The following is an 18236-nucleotide window of genomic DNA, read 5'->3' on the forward strand; positions in this document are numbered from 1 at the left end:
TGGATCTGACATTGTACAGCTGCACGTGCCTCGTGCCTTGAACAGAAAAGTCCTCGACTGGGGTTTTTCTCACAGGCGTATCTAAGCTGACCTCCGCTCCTGGCAGGTATAATTCGCCAGAGAGGGAAGCAAGTGCCAGCCTTTGGGCCAATCCCTGTGGTGGGATTTCTGTGGGTTTTTTTTTTCCCCCTTTTTCTACGGATCACTTTTTAGGAGGAGTTCCCGCTGTCTTCTCTCTGGTCCAAAGTCCTGGCCAGCACCTAACCACCTTTTCCACCCATGTGCCACCCCCACCCCCCACGCTTAAAGCTCTCATCGCAAAGAACTTGCTCCCGCGACCCCTTCTTTTCATCTAGTTCCAATCACTCCCAGCGGCACCCCACACACCCCCGCCCCCATCTCGCCCCGGCTTCCTCTCTCCCGCCCAGAATCCAGGTCCCCCCCCCCCCGACCCCAAACCACTGCACATTCACACCCCTCGCCCCCTTTCCCGGTGTCCGGTGGAAGCGGGGAGGGGAGGGGCCGGCTTCCTGGGGTCCCCCGTGTCCTCTTCGCGCCCCCCGGAGGGCTGGGGGGGATGGGGGAGGGAAGCGCGGTGGGTGGGAGCGGGCCGGTGGGGGCGGGGCGAGGAGGAGGAGGAGGAGGGGTGGGGAGTGCGAGCGTGTGTGGCTGGGGGAAGCCATTGCCTGTTTAATAGTTGCTGTTGCTGCACTTCCGCTTCTCTCCCAGCGAGAGCGAGACACGAGTGGCCAGGCCCAGCCGCAGCCGCAGCAGCAGCCGCCGCGGCGGCACGGAGGAGCCAGACACAAAGAGAGGTACGGGGATCCCCCCCGCCGTCCGCCGCCCCCCGGCCGCGCCGCCGGGCCTCGGGGACACCCTCGCCGCCTCCCCCCGCGACCCGCGCCGCCCGGGCCGCCGGGCACGGGGCCGCGGCGCTGGGGATGGGGTGGGGGCGAGCGGGGAGACGGAGGAAGGGGGTGCCGGGGCGCCCCAGGGGTCCGGGGCCCACCCGCTGGGGATAGGCAGGGACTCCGGGCCGCGTGGGGTGCGGGGCCGCTCGCGTCGGGGCGCGGGGGGGGGCATTGTGGCTCGAACTGTCAGCGCGGCCCCGGGAGCCCCCCACTGGCCGCCGAGGGGTCCGCGAGCGGGGGAGGGGGAGTTGGGGGGAGCCCCGAGGTGCCCAGGGCGAGGGGGTGAGGGCGGCCGAGAGGAGCCCCTCCCGGGTCGACGGGCGCATTGTTATTCCCTCGCTCTGGAGACCGGGCCCCTGCCTCCCCCGGCCCCTCCGCAGGGGGCGATCGGGCGTGTGCCCGGGACCCCGAACCGGCGGCGCAGCCCCCTGCACCCTCCCCCCCAACCCCCACAAGCCCGGGGCGGGCGACCGAGGGGCCCGACCGGCGGGGAGGGGCGTCGGGGCGCGGCGCGGTGGGGGCCTCGGGCCTCGCCGCCCCTGCCCCCCGCCGGCCTCTCCCTTCCCCCACCCGGGCACCCGCTCCCCGCCCCCGGGCGCCCCCCCCCCCCCCGTTTCGGCTTCCTCTCTTACTCCTTCCCGCCCCTCCTCTCTTCCCGACCTCGCCAAAACTCCGCTCGTGGCCCCCCAGCAGTCTCGCCCTGGCCACTGCCCCCCACTCCCCTCCTCCGCGACCCCCGGAGAGCGGGACAAAAACAGCCGGCCTCGGGACCTTCCCTCCCAGCCCCGCCGTGCCCTACCCTGCGCCTCCTTGCCTGCCCCTCCTGGGCCTGCTGGGGAGCTCCAGGGGGTGAGGGAGGGGCCGCTGACCGTGTCCCCCCACTTGAGCCAAAAATAAGCAAGGCTGCGTCCGACTTACAGAAAAGCCTTACTGGGCCTGGAGACTTTCGGGGTGTGGGGGGGGGGAGGGAAGGAGCGAGTGGAGGACGCAGTGGGCTGCGGGGTAGAGTGGGGGGCACCCCGGTCTGGGAGCCCCTGACAGCATCTTGTTTACACCGCCTGCATGATTTGTTTTGTTTTCTCTTCCCCCTTGCAGGGGCTGTTCGCGGGGTGGGTGGGGGGTTCGCTATGTCGGATGACGATTCGAGGGCCAGCACCAGCTCTTCCTCATCATCGTCCTCCAACCAGCCAACCGAGAAAGAAACCAACACCCCCAAGAAGAAGGAGAGTAAAGTCAGCATGAGCAAAAACTCCAAACTCCTGTCTACCAGCGCCAAGAGGTAAGGGCTAGCTTTTCGGCCAGGCTACCCAGGGCACTGCGCCTCTGGCTGCCTTGGGTCTGCCTCCCAGGGAATTCAGGGTACGGTGCTCACGGGAATGTGTTCTTAAAAATGCAGAGGGGGTAGTCCTGATTTCTCTTTTGCTGCTTCTGTTTTTCATTGTTGTCCACGTGTGGCTGTTGGGGCTTGTCTCACATTTCTTGAAGTTTGTAGGAAGCCTCTCATGGTGACCCTTGAATTTGAGTTTGGACGACTCACCCTATCAATCACTGATGTGTGACCCTTCCCAAGCCTGGCTGTCATCCAGTTGTTCATTACTAATGGCTGTTCAAACAACTCTATCGAAATGAATTCTGTGGCCGTGTTTCTCTTTGGTCACCTGTTGCACAGATGATCTTTTTTGAATAGCACTTTCCCCACAAATTGCATAAAGAGTAAGTGACTCTCATTCGTTGGTAGAAAATAAATTAATAACGTAGGTGGGACAGGTGGTTGTGTTAAGCTAGTGCTTAGGATACCAGCATCCCATATTGGAGTGCCTGGGACGGAATGTCACCTCCAGCTTCCTGACAATGCACCTGGGAGACCTTGGAGGAGACCCTGCCACCCGCATGGGAGACCCTGATGGAGATGCTGGCTCCTGGCTGGCGCTGGACCAGCCGTGGCTGCTACAGGCCTTTGCGGAGTGAACCAGCACATGCAAGTTCTGTTTCTCTTCCTCTGCTTTCCAAATAATTATTTTTTAAAAAAACTAGTAGGGGAAGACATATTGCCTGAAGGAATTTAAATTTTTCTAGTTTGTAGAGTTGAAGTAAGTGTATACATAAATGACTGTAAAGTGGTTATTTTGGGGATTCAGTTTTGCTGTTGAGAACTTATATTTACCAAATTTCAGGGAGCCTCATTTCTGTGTTTTCCCATGCTGTCTGCTCTTAGGCTGTGGCAGTGTTACTCCACTGTTGTTTTCAGTTGAAATTCAGCAGTGGCTCTTTAAGCCTGCCGAGGTAACTGCTTGTTATCTGTATCCTCTCAGTAATATCCTGTGATCCCGTGACCCTTACAATAATCTATAGTAGATTCTCGGGAGCCCTCAGACACTCATAAATGCTTCCCTACCCAGCTAGTTCTTGAAGTGACAAAGCAAATTAGTAAGGAATCCGAGTGATGAGTTAGAGATCTTTCTGAGAACGGAATATGAAGCTTCAGGTCTCTGTTGAGTCCTGACCCTGGAATTTATACTTAGTTTCCTCTGTCATTTTCTCTGCCTTAGTGACTTTTCTCTGTGTTGGTGACTTAACTATGGGCAAGGTGATGGAGTGATTTGAGCTTATTTTCAGTAGTGTGGTGTGATTTTAGGTTAAGTGGCAAGATGCCTCAGCTGGTTCTCGTTTTCGGTGGGTCTGGTCTGAATGTGCGGGGCCCTACCCAGTTCTCATGCAATGGAACCTGTTCTCTCTCTTTGGACAAGAACCCTTCACTTCTCTCCCTGCCTGTAGGCTCCTGGTCCTCATTCAGCTTTTGTCCTGACCTGCCCAAGGCAGGGTGTTTGCTTTAGGCCATTAGTATTTGTATATTTTGCCAAAGTCCCTGCAGTAAAGCACAAACCTCCCACAGCCTGCTCCGTATCAGTGAACAGTAGTGGCTGAAGGATTTTTCAGTAGACACACATTGTTAAAAACTTGTTTGGAAATGACTGGCAGGACAATTGGAGCTACGGATCGTGATTTCCAATCAGTAACATGAGGGACTTTTTTTTCCTCTCCCCTCAATTTTCACTGTGATGTATTCCGATAGAGGTGGCTGTTGGTGTTAAAGCAAAGCTAAGGTTAATTGTAAAAGTTAAAAAAAAAAATGGAGACAGACTGTGAACCCAAGAAAAAGAGGGGCAGGTGGATGTTCATGATACCCTACGGAGTTATGCTGTATAAAATGCATCCGTTTGGAAGGTGGTATTGCCTGTAGAATTGAAAGGGGCACCAGTGCCAGGTGCTGGAGTGAGAAGGCAGCACGGTGGACAGAGGGATGGGTTATAACCTAACCGTATTGCCAAGTGGCCTGTACACCAAGGGCAGGGGAAGGCTCCCCCTGGGAGTGGCCGGGACCAGGAGGAACTGTCAGTGCACTGGAGTGACTGCTGGCCATCTCTTGCTGGTCTAGTCTTCTGCAACTGCTGTAAGCACTGACCGCCAGATGAAGTGGCCACGGAGCTGTGTGGATTGCAGTTTTTGGGTATTAAAGCAGCAGCTACGTTCTCAGTGAAAGTTTTCTAGCAGAAGTTGAGTTGGCAAGAAGTGAAGTCCTTGTGTGTTTTTATATGCCCTGGGCTCAGGGGGACGACCTTTTTGCCTGCCTTAAAATGCGTTTAATCTGAGGGCTGCAGGTTCTGGTTCGGGATAGCAGGCTCCCTGAGCTTTCTGTGTAACAGGGAGAAGTGAGCCAGCCAGGATGCCCGGGCCTCTGGCCGGGCATTACTGATACCTGAAGCAAACCTCTCTCTGCAGTTGACCAGATTTGCAGGGCACAGGAAATGTCCTCCATTAGGAAGCTTGAAAGAACTTCCCCAATTGTCACCCTTCATTTCTCTACTTGCAACGTGGAAAAACAGCACCTTCTAAAACCCCATTCCTCCAGGCAAGTAGTTACCCTCTCTTCCTACCCCCAGAAAATCTTTGGAAGAGAAAAGCACCCATTGTGATTCAAATTCCCGTTTGCGTGCCTGTCTTTATTTCGGCACTGTCTGGGTGAGATTTCTAAGTTGTGACACAGTCGGTTAGGGCTTCGCGTGATAGGAGGAGGAAAGGTTATAAAAATAGGCAACGTGGAGAAGGTGGGAGACGCGTGAGGGCCCCAAACTTTGCTGATGCTCTGCGCACGTAGGTGAGCCTGAGACAAAGGCCAGAGGCTCCACGCGAATGCCTGGGGCGGCTGGCTTCGGCCCTGCGCGTGGGGGATGGGGTCTTTGTGAAGTCTGGGGGTCTCTGCCCAGGAGCCGGCCTCGGGTGTCCCCGCTCGAGCTGGAGAGCCGGGAAGGAGGGCGAGAGCCCCAGGGGAAGTGAGGACGGCCGGGGCCGAGCGGGTCCGGAAAGGTGGGCCGAGAGCCGGCGCAGGCCGCGCTCGGTGCACCTGTGTGGGCCGCGGGCCGGCGGGGCGTGCGTGCGCGCGGGCGGGCGGCCTGGGGGAGGCGCCGAGCGCGGCCCGCGTGGACACACCCCTCCCGCCGTCTCGCCCGGCCGCGCGGGGCCAAGGGGAGCGGGCGGCCACGGCTGCTCAGCGGCGAGGCGCGCCCCGCGGCCTGGGCTGCCCCGGCGCCGGGGCCGGCAGGTCCATCAGGGCCCGAGGGGCCTCGGGGGAGCGGCCATGTTGGCTGCGTCGCCCGGGACTCGGGGCTGCAGGGGTGTCCGGCCGGTCCCGGGACCCCTCTCCTGCCGCGGCCCGGCCGGCGTGGGAGTGAGGGTCTCTCTGGGCGGCGGGGGCGGCCAGGGCTGGAGCCAGGCAGGTGCCAGACGGCCGCGTCTCATCTCCTCTCAGCTCCTCTCCAGAGGAGGCACAGGGGAAGGAAGGAGCCGGGGGACGGGTACTTTAATTTATGTCCTAAACTGAGGACACGGAGAAACAGCCTGGGTGTGTAGAGGCTGCTTCGAAAGCCGCACAGTGTAGGTCATGACCTGAGACCCCCGGCCGCCGCATCACTGCCCGAAGCTTGTTACCACCCCGCAGCCACCCTCCCCGCCGGGTCTGCGCGCGGGTGCCCGGCTGCCAGCGCCTAATCCTGCTGTGTTTGTCTCTCCAGGATTCAGAAGGAACTGGCAGACATCACTTTAGACCCTCCGCCCAACTGCAGGTGAGCTGCCTTTCAGATTTTTCACTTTTTAAAAATTCTCCTAACCCCTGGCTTGGATTCCCCCCCCCCGCCCCGCCCCCCGCATGTTTATTGTAGAGCGTTATTTTCATTCTTTGCTTAATGCTTGTTTTGGTGCTAAAAAAGAAAAGTCACAGCTGAAAAAAATCAAGTCACAGCTGAAATTTATTAACCCGAGTAATGTTTTGATGAGCCTCCAACAAGTTGAGGACTGTGGTGAAGAGAATGGGATGTATTTGGATGGTTCTATGCTTGGAGTCAAACAGTACATTTAGAGACGCCCCACCTCTTGCCCAGTTGTGTGTCTTTGATGTGAGGTTAGGGGTGATGTTAAAAAAAAAGCAACTCCGATGTTGAGGTGCGTTTTGGTTTAAAGGACTGCTTTGCCCTTGTTCTTGCTCTGCCAAGCTGATAGAGCAGACGATTAAACATTGGATGTGTCATTTTGTGTTGGGCATGTGGCAGAACAATTCAGGAAATAGTTTGTGGCTTTGATGAAAAGATTTTGTTTTAATTTACAGATTTGAGCTCTTCCATGGTGGTGTCTCCCTTTGATATCGCTTTATTAAAGCTATGTATAGGTGTGTTTTCGTTTCAAAACAATTTGAACCTGTGTTCACAGGGTTTCTCGGTCTTGGAACAGTTTTAGGAAAGCCGTTTTGGTTTTGTTGAAGTCAGGGCGACAGGCTTGATGTTCTGAAGGACATGTACTTAATGGGGGTTCCTTGTTCCTTCTGAAGCCCCCATAGTTTAAAACTGAAGTAGAAATATTTTAGCCTGACTTCCGATAGGCGTGGGAATGGGTTGTGAGATTTCAGAAGCGTTCTGAAGGTAACAGGTGGGAGAAGAAGTTATGGACAAGAAAGCGTTCTGTGGCCCGAGGCAAGAATTTGTGTATAGAGAAAGATAACAGATATTTTGCTTTTTGGCGCTGAACTTTCTAAGTTAGGATCAGACTCTTAATACCGCCATTTGGGATACGTTTGTTAACGTTGATGAGGTGCAAGGTGCTTATTGGTGGAGGTTTCCCCTGGTTGTGAGGAGTCATTTTGAGTTTGAATTGCTGGTAAGCTGCAGGTTGTGTGTGGCTGAACTGCGGGTCCGTCTTGAGGATTTCCTTCAAGGTCACAAAGAATCATGATGAAGACGGAGGCCTGGGATGGCCTGTTCTTTCCCTGTGGACCTGGAGGCCCATGCCAGCCTGGGGTGGTATGGGAACAGCCCTTGCACCTGCCGGCGTACTTACTGTTGACTCTCTTCCTTGTGTGTCTTGTGAGTGCTGATCAAATTGGAAGGTGTTTTTTATTTTTTTAATTTTTTTTAAGAATGCCTTCAAAACTAATAACACTTATTAAAACATGTAGGACTTTTTTATGCATCATTGAAGCCAACTTTAAGATTGTTAAAATGAAGATTTTCAGGAGGTGAATTGCGATAACTAGCACGACTAAAAGTGCACCTGAATGGCGCATCATTTTCACTGAGTTCGCAGGAGAGCTGTCGGTTGGTGACTTTGAGAGTTGTCCCTTCAGCGTGGAACCTGAATCTTTCCTCTGGTCAGGGGAGATGGGCTGGCTTGCCTAGTTAATAATAGTGTTTGTGTAGCAGCTTCCATATTCAGCTCCCTGTAATGCGTTTAGTCTTTTGTGCTGGTACCTGATGCCGTTTAATTGTTTAATGTTTTAAGTGCACTAATTGTTAGAAGATGGAAATGGGTAATTTACTTGGGATACTTTTAAGTTAGCATCCAATTAAAATGTGTGATTCAAATGATACATTTGCTGGTTGCACTGTTTTAAACAACTTTTCTAAAGTTGACCGGTCAAGCAGTTAGGCCTTGAGATTCCCACTGTGATTGTAATTTCAACGATGAATCATTTTGAGTGAACTAAATAATCTGTTTTCTATATCTTGTTTCTCTACCCTTCCTAAGTCTTCCTTTCTTCAGTCAGTATTCATTGTGCATTTTTCAATCTAAACGCATTATTAATGTGTTGCACTTGGCACGCGATAACATCTCATGAAATGGTTGATTATTGCAAATCAAGGGGGAGAGTCGCTCCAGTGTGTTGCTTGGGTTCACAATGGTAGCAACAACAACAAAAAAATTAGATTTGAAGTAAGCTGCAAATCTGTGTGAAATGCAATTGCTAAATGCGCTATAATGTACGACTATATAAACTGCTAATGCTGTGTATTATGTGAAGTAGTTATTTTTAAGAGCAAAATGTAGTTTAATGACCAGATCAGAGGTTGGTAGCCTTGTATGACCCTAACAATCACTGGTTCCTTTTAGTGCCTTGGCTCTTCCGGTATTTTGTCCGGGAGTCCCCCAGCCACTGTGCGTTGGGTTGGGCGTTTTCGCCCTCCTGCTTGTCATTCTTCTTCTAGAGGGGAAGATGTCATCTTGGTTACTGTCGTGGTCCCCTGCAACGCGCCCCACCTCGGGCTGTAGAGTTACGCCTGTGGATGGCTGGTGAACTCTGGGCCACCGGAGTCGGTTTTGCAGCTTTGATTTATAGCTCAGGGCTCCGGCTTTGCTAAACGGACTGGTTACAGCTGTGTAACTGGCCCGGAGACACAAATGTCTGTTGACAGTATGTCTGCACGTAATAAATGGTCTATTTTGCCTAAATCCTTTAAACTTTAGATTTTATTTAATGGAAACGTTTGTGTTACGAGTAAGTTTTTCATGTGAAACCTAAAAAAATCACGTTTTGGAGGAGGGGATGCTTGTCTCTGAGAAGTAGTTTAAATATTTGAAGCATGGGGAGAATAGTGAAAATGGATTTCCTTACTACCACTTTATTACATTGTGGTCATTATTTTGCTGTTTCCTCAAGATGAGACCTGACAGCATCAATGCTTTGTATTTTTCTGGAAGAACTGTATTATATAATCTGATACAGTTGGGTTTTAACATTTTACTGCTAAATCATACTTTTAAAAATGGCTTAAACGCCCATTGAAGAACAATTTAAAAATCAGTGCACTTATCTGAAAAAGTTAATTTTTCTCAACCTGCTTTTCCTCATCTAATAGGGAGTTACAATACCTGCCTGCCTTCGTGACCCTGCAGGGCTGTAAAGTTGTGTGTGATTTATGGTGATGTTACTACAGTTGCCCCTTTAGCCTCCTTTTGATAGCTCATTCTCATTGACTGGCATTGCCTTTGCTTTATTTGTGTGTTAAGCTGCTCAGCCGTAATGCAAGAATGCACGTTTCTGAAAACCTCACGTGTAGACTTTGTGGAATAAAAAGCAAAAGCCCTTCCTTGTGGCCTCTTCTGCTGCGCAGGCTTGCCTCTGTGTGCCCTGCCAGGCGGTCTCTGTGAGCTTACGATTGTCTTTGCCTCCTGGGATGTGGTCGTCGCAGTGAGGGTCCGTTCAGCAGTCGCTGCCTCCTAGCCCTGGTTTAGAGTGAGGTGGGGCCCACCCTTTGCAATGGTAGGGTCCTGTCTAAGTTCGTGTGGTAAGTGGCTGTTGCGGTGTAAGAAATGGGTTTAATAGAAATCATCCTATCAAAATCTGTCATCTTATGAGCTGAAAGTTTCCCTGCTTATAGTACTTTTTCATTCATTTGGTGTTACTAGAGGTGCAAAGGATAAAAATGTGGCTTGGACATGTGAACGATCAGTTTTGTCCTAGTGTTCCTTTGCAGTGTTGCCGTTACCACGTGTGTAAAGACAGTGTAAAGGCAGTTGGAAGTTGGAGTCTGGAACACCAGCACAAACAGCACCCAAGGTAGGGTCAGGCCCAGGAAGTTAGTGCATTGCCTCGGCCTGCGTGGCTTGGAGGGAAATACAACTATCCAGGAGTGAATTGCTTTCCAAAGTAGTAGGAACTCTTGAGTTTGCCAGGAGGCATATCTGCATGGCAAAAATGTATTACTGCTGTTTCTCCAAAAGCTAAAAAGTCACCGTGGACCCAGGATAAACATCCCGGATCAGTGAAAAATGCTTGTGTGTCAGTATACAGAACAGCATTACTCAGACAAAAAATGGAAACAACCCCCAAAATCCAAAGGGGTGTATGTCCATCGAATGGACTGTGGAGCCCCGGAAAGGAGTGAGGGTCTGGCCTGGGACTGTGACCTGCGTGAGCCTGGAGCCTTGATTGGAGACCAAGTGAATCATGTTAGTGTTGCAGGAATCTGTAGGCAGCCCGCCACAGCCCAAAGTAGACACTTTCCAGGAACTGTGGCGAGGGGAGAGTTAATTTTCTTGGATAGTATAGAGTTTGTGTTTGGATTGGAAGAAATTTTAGAAAGAGAGAGTGGTGACATTGTCAGTGTAATTGCCACTAGTAATAGCGAATTGCACAGTGAAAATGGCTCAAGTGAAAGACTTTGTAGCACAATAAAATGTATCACTGAGAAGAAAAATCAGTGTTTTGAGAAAAATATTTCTAGCCGAGAAGGCAACACACAGGTTTTTGAGTACTTGTGAAAGATGCTAGTAAATTGCCATCAGAAACCTCCAGTGCCTGTTGAACGTGAGAAGACTCTCCTTCAAGGAGCTTGTAGTCTTGTAAAGATGGTCAGAAACACACAGTTTGTGTAGTGCTTGGGAAGGTGCATATTGCTTGGTAAGTAATACATGCAAATAACCAGTTACAAAGGTTCAGCCGAGTGAGAGATGACCTTGAGCTGGGTGTGAGGCTTGTGGCCAGGGCACTTGGTGATCTGAGAAGGCTTGCTGGAGGCACTGGGAAGAAGGGACTGCCCCAGTGGAGGGAGGCAGAGAGCCCCACTGGTGCTGGGAGTGCGCCTGGAAACTGTGGGAGAAGTAGCAAAACCCAAGTAGGGAGCGTGAGGCAAAAACTTTGAATTTCATCCACAGATGCTAGGGAACTGGGTGAAACTGCAGCAGGAGCCAGTTCTTTAGTGCTCAGCAGGTAAACTGAGGCCAGAGGGAGCCAGGAGACAGGGGGATTGCAGCAGGAGACAGGTGTGGGCCCTCAGTGCAGAGGAGGGAGGCGGAGGATTGAGAGAACATGTGTGAACTTGGAAAGGAACTCGTGGTTCTGTTGGCTGTAGGGGAGGATGGTGCTGCCGTTAGCAGAAGTAGATGAGTCAGGAAGGAAGACTAGCAGGTGCAGAGCCTTTCCGTACAGTGAGGAGTTCTATGCTTCATTGATTGCACGTAGTGCTTAGTATGTTGCTGCCACTTAGTAGGCCTTCAGTAAGTATTTTCCATTTGATTATATATTTGAGCTTATTATCTACCAGTTATTGGACTTGCAGATCTCCCTGCTTCCAGATTAGATTAGACAAATTGAGTAGATTATAAACTTCCTGAAAAGTCACGGGTAATGATTTCGGTCTTTGGTACTGACCCTGATACGTTTTCCACAGTTTGTGTAGTTTAAAAAATTTCAAGCACCTGCAGAGTTAGAATGATGCAGAACCCCACCTCCCCCCAACTTCACCCGGATTTGTCAGCAGTTGCCCTGTCTTTCCCTTATCTCTGTGTACCTGCTTTGTGGAATTGTTTAAAACTGGTTGCAGGTGTCATGATGACAGGTGTATTTGGGAGCTGAACACACCAAGTGTGAATTGGGCTGGCATAGTTGCGCAGGCTGGAACTTTTCCATGTTGGGTTTGAAAGTTTGGTGGTTCAAGTGCGGAGATTGTCCAGGGCGAGAGGACTGAGAAGGGCGTGCTGAGGGGTGTCTCCAGGGGGAACATGTGGAGAAAGAAACAGTAGAACAGGAGGTGAGTGTGTGTGACGTTGCAGAAGCCCTCGGGGGGGCCAAGGCAGTGTTGGCGGTGGCCTTCACAGTTGTTAAAACTCAGGAGTACTTTGGGTTGGGAGGAAGAAGTATACATGGAGAGAAGAGTGAGGAGCAGGAAACGGCACTGTTTCCTTAAACACAGTTGTGGAGAAGGGCTGGAGTGTGGAACCGAGGCCAGAAGTGCAAGGCTGAGTTTGGAAAGACTGGTAGCCTGCAATGTGGAGAGAGTGACAGTGTTCTGGAGGATTAGAAGCAGTTTGGGCGCTTGGGTAGCAGTGCTGCTGCTTGCGTGGAACTGCGAAGCAGCAGCATCTGTCCCTGGCTTGTTCTTTTCCAGCCGATGGGAAGTTTCTGGGGAGCAGGGATCTTTGCAGGCCTACAGTGTCCAAGAAAGGGTAGGTAAACAGTGAATGTTAAGTGAAAACAAATACAAAGCCTGATTTCCTTCAGGTGGTTTTTATTACCCTCTTCCGAAAGAAGAGCTGGAGATTGCTGTTGTTTTGCCAGGGTCCATTGGCAGCAGTCTGAGTCGGTCCCCAAGTGGTTGTGGCAGTTTTGCCTTCCCATAGTCAGAGGGGCGTGCTGACCCCTCTGTGGCGTGGAAGAGCAGTCTGTGCTGAGGCTGTATGGAGAAGATGTAGAAAGGAGAGAGGAGCCCCTTGGAGGTGTGTTTTGACTTCAGGTCACTGTTTGCCAACACCTGATATTGAGGTAGTGTGCTTCTTGGAGGTGTCCCCACGGGAAGGCTCTCTCAGTTGGTTGTGTTAGAGATGCTGGCACCTGCCTGTGACATCTGACACAAGCCCTGTCATCAGTGAAGTGAAACACACTTCATAATAAGCCCATTCTGACTCAGCCTCTCTTAGGCAGCCATGCTCTAAGTGAAACAAAAGGCCTAGTAACTGGTGTCAGAATGTACTTGTATCACCTGGGAGACCTCGCACTCTGTAGGCTAACAGCTCTCCAAGCTTGAACCCAAGGGGCCTGCCCCATGCTGTTGCTGTTTGTCTTGAACATACAGGTGATTACCATGCTTCCACATGACCCAGATGAGTTTCCTTTGGAAGGCTGAAGTGATGTCCCACCCAAGACAGAAAAGCCCTGTAGTGCCCAAGATTTTAATTCGCAGAGTAATTTAAAGTTATCACTCAGTTCTGCTTACTGGGTTCAGGATGTGGATCCACTCATACTGTAGCCAAATAGTTCTAAACTGAATTCTGTATTTCCAAAGAACGTGCTCACCTGAATTGACAAATATTGAAATGCAAGGCAAGAGTGAAGGAGCTGGTCCCAACGGGTGTCACATCTGACTTGTCTATATGGTGACCTCTGGCAGTACTAAAGTTTCAGTGGTGACAGCAGAGAGGTCATGGCAGGGTCTGTCAGGGTTGAAATGGCAATCATTCCGTATACTACCAGGACATGGGGTTTTTCAGAATCTATTTAACTTGACAGATGAGCGATTGGTCTGGGACAGATCCCAAATAAACAATGCGACAGAAGACATCCGGGCACGTTTTCAAGCAGCGTGAAATAGTGTAGCTTGGGAGAAGTTTTAGATGGGATGAAATCTTACAAATCAGTGTTGTGTTTAAGGAAGCAGTGATACCCAGAGTAATGGCAGCTCAGGTAAGTCAAGCCACAGCCACTGAAATGTTAGATTCTCTGCGGTGTGTTAGGCGCTGTTCAGTAGGTGACTCAGATGGCTGGGCTTAGACTCCACAAGCCTGGATCTCAGTAGGCAGTGCAGTGCCATCACTGGTGTGGTGACTGCAGGAAAGAGCTCAGTGGAGGGCGGTGATGAAGGTTACCTTCAGTAGGCTTGTCAACATGCTGAGCCAAAGACCTGGAACATGAGAGGATCAGACATAGCCCTGTAAAGAACACAGGAAGAACATCCCAGGTGAAGGGAAGCAGAATTACCTTGGAGGTGTGGGCTGCCACAGGAGATGCAGATCCCTTGAACCATGGCAAAGAGTTAGCAGGTAAAGCTGCTGCCCACGATGTTGGCATCCTATTAGGTACTGGTTGGAGTTTTGGCTGCTCCACTCCCGTTCCAGCTTCATGCTATAGTGGTCCAGGAAAAGCAGTGAAAGATGGCCCAAGTTGATTGGGCCTGTGCTAGCCACGTGGGTGGCTCCTGGCTTCTGCCTGGCCCAACACTGACTGAGCACCCCGGGGGATGAACCAGCAGATGGAAGATAGAAGTCTCTCTATAACTCTGACTTGCAAATAAATAAATAAATAAATTTTTAAAAAGTCTGCATTTCATTCTGGGAACAAGGAGGCATTCAAGGTTTTGAAACAAGGAAGTAACACTATTCAGAAATAATTTACATGGCTTTCCCTGTGCTGTAAGGAAAATGGGAGGAAGGCCTCCTGGGAAGAATGCCTGAGACCTGGTGATGGATGGTGCTAGGATTAGGTTATTGGACCTTAGGAGCTTTTGAGTGTGAGAGACATTTGGAGGAATTTATGCTCTACAGCTTCTGGTTTACCTAGAGAGGACAGGTGTGAGCAGAGGGCTCAGGATGGAGGTCAGGACATCTGGCTTCAGACGAACACACTAGAAGTTAGCAAAGGAGACGTGAGAGAAGGAATAGCAAAAGTGTGGTGTCTGAAAGCAGAGTATGGGAAGTTAAAGTGGCCACCAAGTCTGAAACGCTGCTGTGAGGTGGAGAAAGATTAAGACAGCAGGTGGACATTGGATTTTCAGCCTTCAAGTTTGCTGTGACTTTCATGTGACAGACTCAGTTTAGAGGGGATGATGGGAAAGGGGATGGTTTTCAAGAAGGCAGAGATGTTTATCTCGGCAGCTAGGAGATTTCATTATGTTTATCCAGAGAAGTTAGTAGATATAATTTTTGTACTTTAGGGCAGAATTTTTCTTTCTCTCTAAACATTTGAGAGAAGGAGAGAGACGCAGACACCATCTGCTGATTCAGTTCTCCAATGCCCGCCTTGGCCTCCGGCTGGGGCTGAAGGCTGGAACCAGCAGCTTGGTCCAGGTTTTCCAGCATGACTTCAGACATCAGCTGCTCCTGGCTGGGATTGGCATGCTCCAAAAGCTGGAGTGAGGACACAGAGATGGCCATGAGACCCAGTGCTCTGACACGGCGGTCCCCTCAGGACAGAGTGAGAAATCCTCCATCCACTGATTCACTCCCGGTGCGGCCGCAACAGCCGGAGCTACGCCTATCTGAAGCCAGGAGGCTCTCCTGGATCTTCCACATGGGTGCAGAGTCCCAAGGCTTTGGGCCGTCCTTGACTGCTTTCACAGGCCACAGGCAGGGAGCTGGATGGGAAGTGGGGCCGCTGGGATTAGAACCAGCACCCATATGGGATCTTGGTGTGTGCAAGGTGAGGACTTTAACCACCAGGCTGCTGCACCGGGCCTGGATATTCCAGAACTCTTAAAGTGATGTACCGTTTGACCTACTTTTCCATCCTGCCAGGTGCTATTTGTCCTGCTTAAAACTTGCTAACAGAGGGTGGGATTAAGACGTTGTTGGGCTTGAGGCACTCTCCTAGTTCAGGGTGGTTGGTTGAATCACGGAAATGTTAGAGGCTGCCAGAAGAGTGAACAGTACATGTGGCACCAAAGTGTATTGGGTACACACAAGGTTTATTCTAGAAATAATTTAAATTTCTTCTACCACCCTTCACCTTTGCTTCCCTGAGGGAATACATCTTTGTTTTTAGGGGATTTATTGGAATTGATGTTAGAAAAATTTCTTAGCAGATTTTGCTAGAACACATTTATCCTAAGTAAAAGGCGATCACTGAATTGGTATTCATAAAAGACCCTGAAAGAAAGCATTTGCTTTATGACAAACACCCAGGAGAATTTGTTATACACATGAAAGAAAAATAACTTTCCTTTAACTTAAATAAATATTTCAAAACAGGTGTGTGTAAAACGATTGGGATAATGGGTGTTTAGAGACAAGCCATTAAGTTAGCAGCATCAGAAGCTACTAGCTAGTCTGAGTGACCCGGGGAAAGCCGGGCCTGGCTGCTTCCTCCCCTGGGAGCCCCAGGAGACATTGCCTCCTTATGCAGCTTCGTATCCACAAATGTTCTCACAGATAAACACTGCCGTGTGATGGGGACCAGTCCTAAAGAGAAGCTGCAGGTCAGAGCTGAACTTGAAGTTGGTTCTACTGGAGTCAGTGTACTCTAGCACGGCGTGCCCCCTCCTGTGGTTACCTGCACCTACATTTGTGGACGAGAGAGGTAGTTCTGTGTTGTGATATCTGCGAGTTAGGACAGAATATTGGGAAAAATCAACACCGAGCAGTTTTTAGGATTTTTGTAGCCAGGAAGGGTGTTTTGGGTGTCCTGCTTCTGATGAGGTATGATTTGATAATGAATTTGTAAAGAAAGCGGTCTTCAAAGTACTGACTCGGTAGAGAAAAATAGTAACAGTTGTGTCCATCCTGCCCACCCGTGACTAGTGCTGTATTTCACTTTGCCTTGCTGTCCTGGAGCCACTCTTCAAATCTTTCTGTGGTGAGTGTTTTTTTATGGTTCAGCTTCGGTCACTTTCCCAGGAAACACCTCCAACAGCGGTCCTCTTTCAGTTCTGAACCCTTTCTGATGCTCTTGCAGCTCCCGGAGGATGAATGCACTCGTTACCAGCCAGCCTGCCAGAATATAGAAGGAAATGCTGTTTTATTGTTGGATGGTCTCAGTCCAGGCTCAGGATAGGTGCTGATGTACTGCAGGCTGAAGCTGCGTTTTCACTTTTGGGAAATCTTGTTTAGTGCACTGTTGCATTTCTGACTCTCTCCCATGCTTGTGTCCTTCCTGCTCCTTTAAGAAAAAAGAGTGGTTTGCCAGTTTGTTTTAGAAATTTCTTGTAGCTGCTCATTAGAGAGAGAAAACCGTTTTCTACCCTTGTCTTTTCAAACAGCAGATATAACTTTGCCTGCCTACCTGCCTGTGCGTATGAATTACAAAGGGCCCAGGCTTTGAAGGCTTTTATTCACATTCCAATAGATATTTACCAAGTCCAGTAGTGTTAGTAATTACAATCTTGGAATGAGGTTGAAAAATCCAGCCTGCTGAGCACATGTCATTTGTGTCCTGAGACTTGTCTGCCTTCATCAGGAATTTTTTTGTTTTAGTTAAATCCTGTTATTATTATTGTTGTTATTATTTTATGATACAGTTCCATAGATTTTTGGAATTTCCCCTCCTCCTACCCCCCAAGAATCCTTCCTGTTCCCCCCCCTCCAGGCCCCTGTTTTGGTTAGATCTTATTGCTAGTTTCGCATCTGTCTTGAGGCCAGACAGTTTTCAGTGAGCGTGCTGCGTGCCCTGCCTGTGTTTCTGCCCATTTCAGTGATCGAGGCTGGGCAGTGCACATTATGGACACAATGCCAGTGCTTGGGTCTTTGCCTACCCTGGCTTGTTCCATTGTGTGGTCCTTTGATGTAAGGTGCAGCTTTAAATAGCAGCTCCTCGCCATGCCTAGTCATTCATTTGAACACTTACTAAGCATTAACAGTTGTGCCACTGTACTGAAGAGATTGGCAGTTAAAAAGAACAATGTCTCTGCTTTCATGGAGCAAACCAGGCAAATTGGGGTATTGGTGGGCACCACTTCGGGGGAAGGAGGTGCAGTCCTGCTCAGTTGGTCTTCACCTACAGACTGGGTGCAGTATGAATGCTGTGTAAATGCCTGGGCAGCATCCCAGGCTGACAACAACTGCACAGGCGTCTTTGTAGCTGCTTGCCTGGGTTCCTGGGTTCCTGGTCTCAGAGCCTGCATAGGGGAGCATTTGAGAATGCAGCCCTTGCCTCTTCCCAGCACGGCTGTGAGGGCAGGCAGATCGGAGGCGCTCTGGTTGGCTGGGTCTGGTAGATGCTTTTGGGTAGTAATAGTGTTTCTCAGTTGGTAGTTGTGCTGGCTGGAACATTTAGTCTAAAGCAGAGGTTGAAACACAGTGAGGGGCTGGTGTTGTGGCACACAGCAGGTTAAGTCCACCCTGTGCGACACTGGCATCCCATATGGGTGCCCGTTGGAGTCCTGGGCACTTCGCTTCCAATTCAGCTCCCTGCTGATACACCTCTGAAAGCAGCAGAGGATTGACCAAGTGCTTGGGCCTCTGCATCCTCATGGGAGACCCAGGAGCTCCTGACTTCAGACCACCCCAGCTTTGGCTGGTCAGCCATTTGGGGAGTGAACCTGTCTCTGCTTTCAAATAAGCAAGTACATCTTTCAACACAGAGAATGAGGCTGATAAATAGGGAAGCAGTAATTCTTCTTAGGTGTTTTGAAACTCGAGGTATGTGAACTCTCTTCATCTGTTACATGTACTATAGCACGTGACATAAAATGAAAAGCAATTCCAGCCTATCTTAAAACACTGTTGCCAGGAGGCATTTGGGTCCCACTGATAAGAAAGTACGACATTTCTTAAAGAAGTGCTGTTTTTTTCTGACTG

General features: G+C 50.3%; 1 protein-coding gene across 2 annotated transcripts in view; it reads left to right on the plus strand.

Annotated features, from left to right (window-relative positions):
* Positions 1 to 657: 657 nt before the first annotated feature.
* Positions 658 to 18236, plus strand: part of UBE2E1 (ubiquitin conjugating enzyme E2 E1) — a 57277-nt gene continuing 39698 nt past the window's right edge. The window contains exons 1-3 of one of the 2 annotated variants that reach the window (XM_040963591.1): positions 658 to 815; positions 2007 to 2190; positions 5981 to 6031. In XM_040963591.1, the coding sequence (XP_040819525.1) occupies positions 2039 to 2190; positions 5981 to 6031 (203 nt within the window). In that variant the 5' untranslated portion in view covers positions 658 to 815; positions 2007 to 2038. The remainder of the gene's footprint in view (positions 816 to 2006; positions 2191 to 5980; positions 6032 to 18236) is intronic. The other variant, XM_040963597.1, reaches the window with a different exon arrangement.

Source organism: Ochotona curzoniae, unplaced genomic scaffold (genome assembly GCF_017591425.1).
Source record: "Ochotona curzoniae isolate NIBS_2020 unplaced genomic scaffold, NIBS_Ocur_1.0 contig_1302, whole genome shotgun sequence".
NCBI lineage: Eukaryota > Metazoa > Chordata > Mammalia > Lagomorpha > Ochotonidae > Ochotona > Ochotona curzoniae.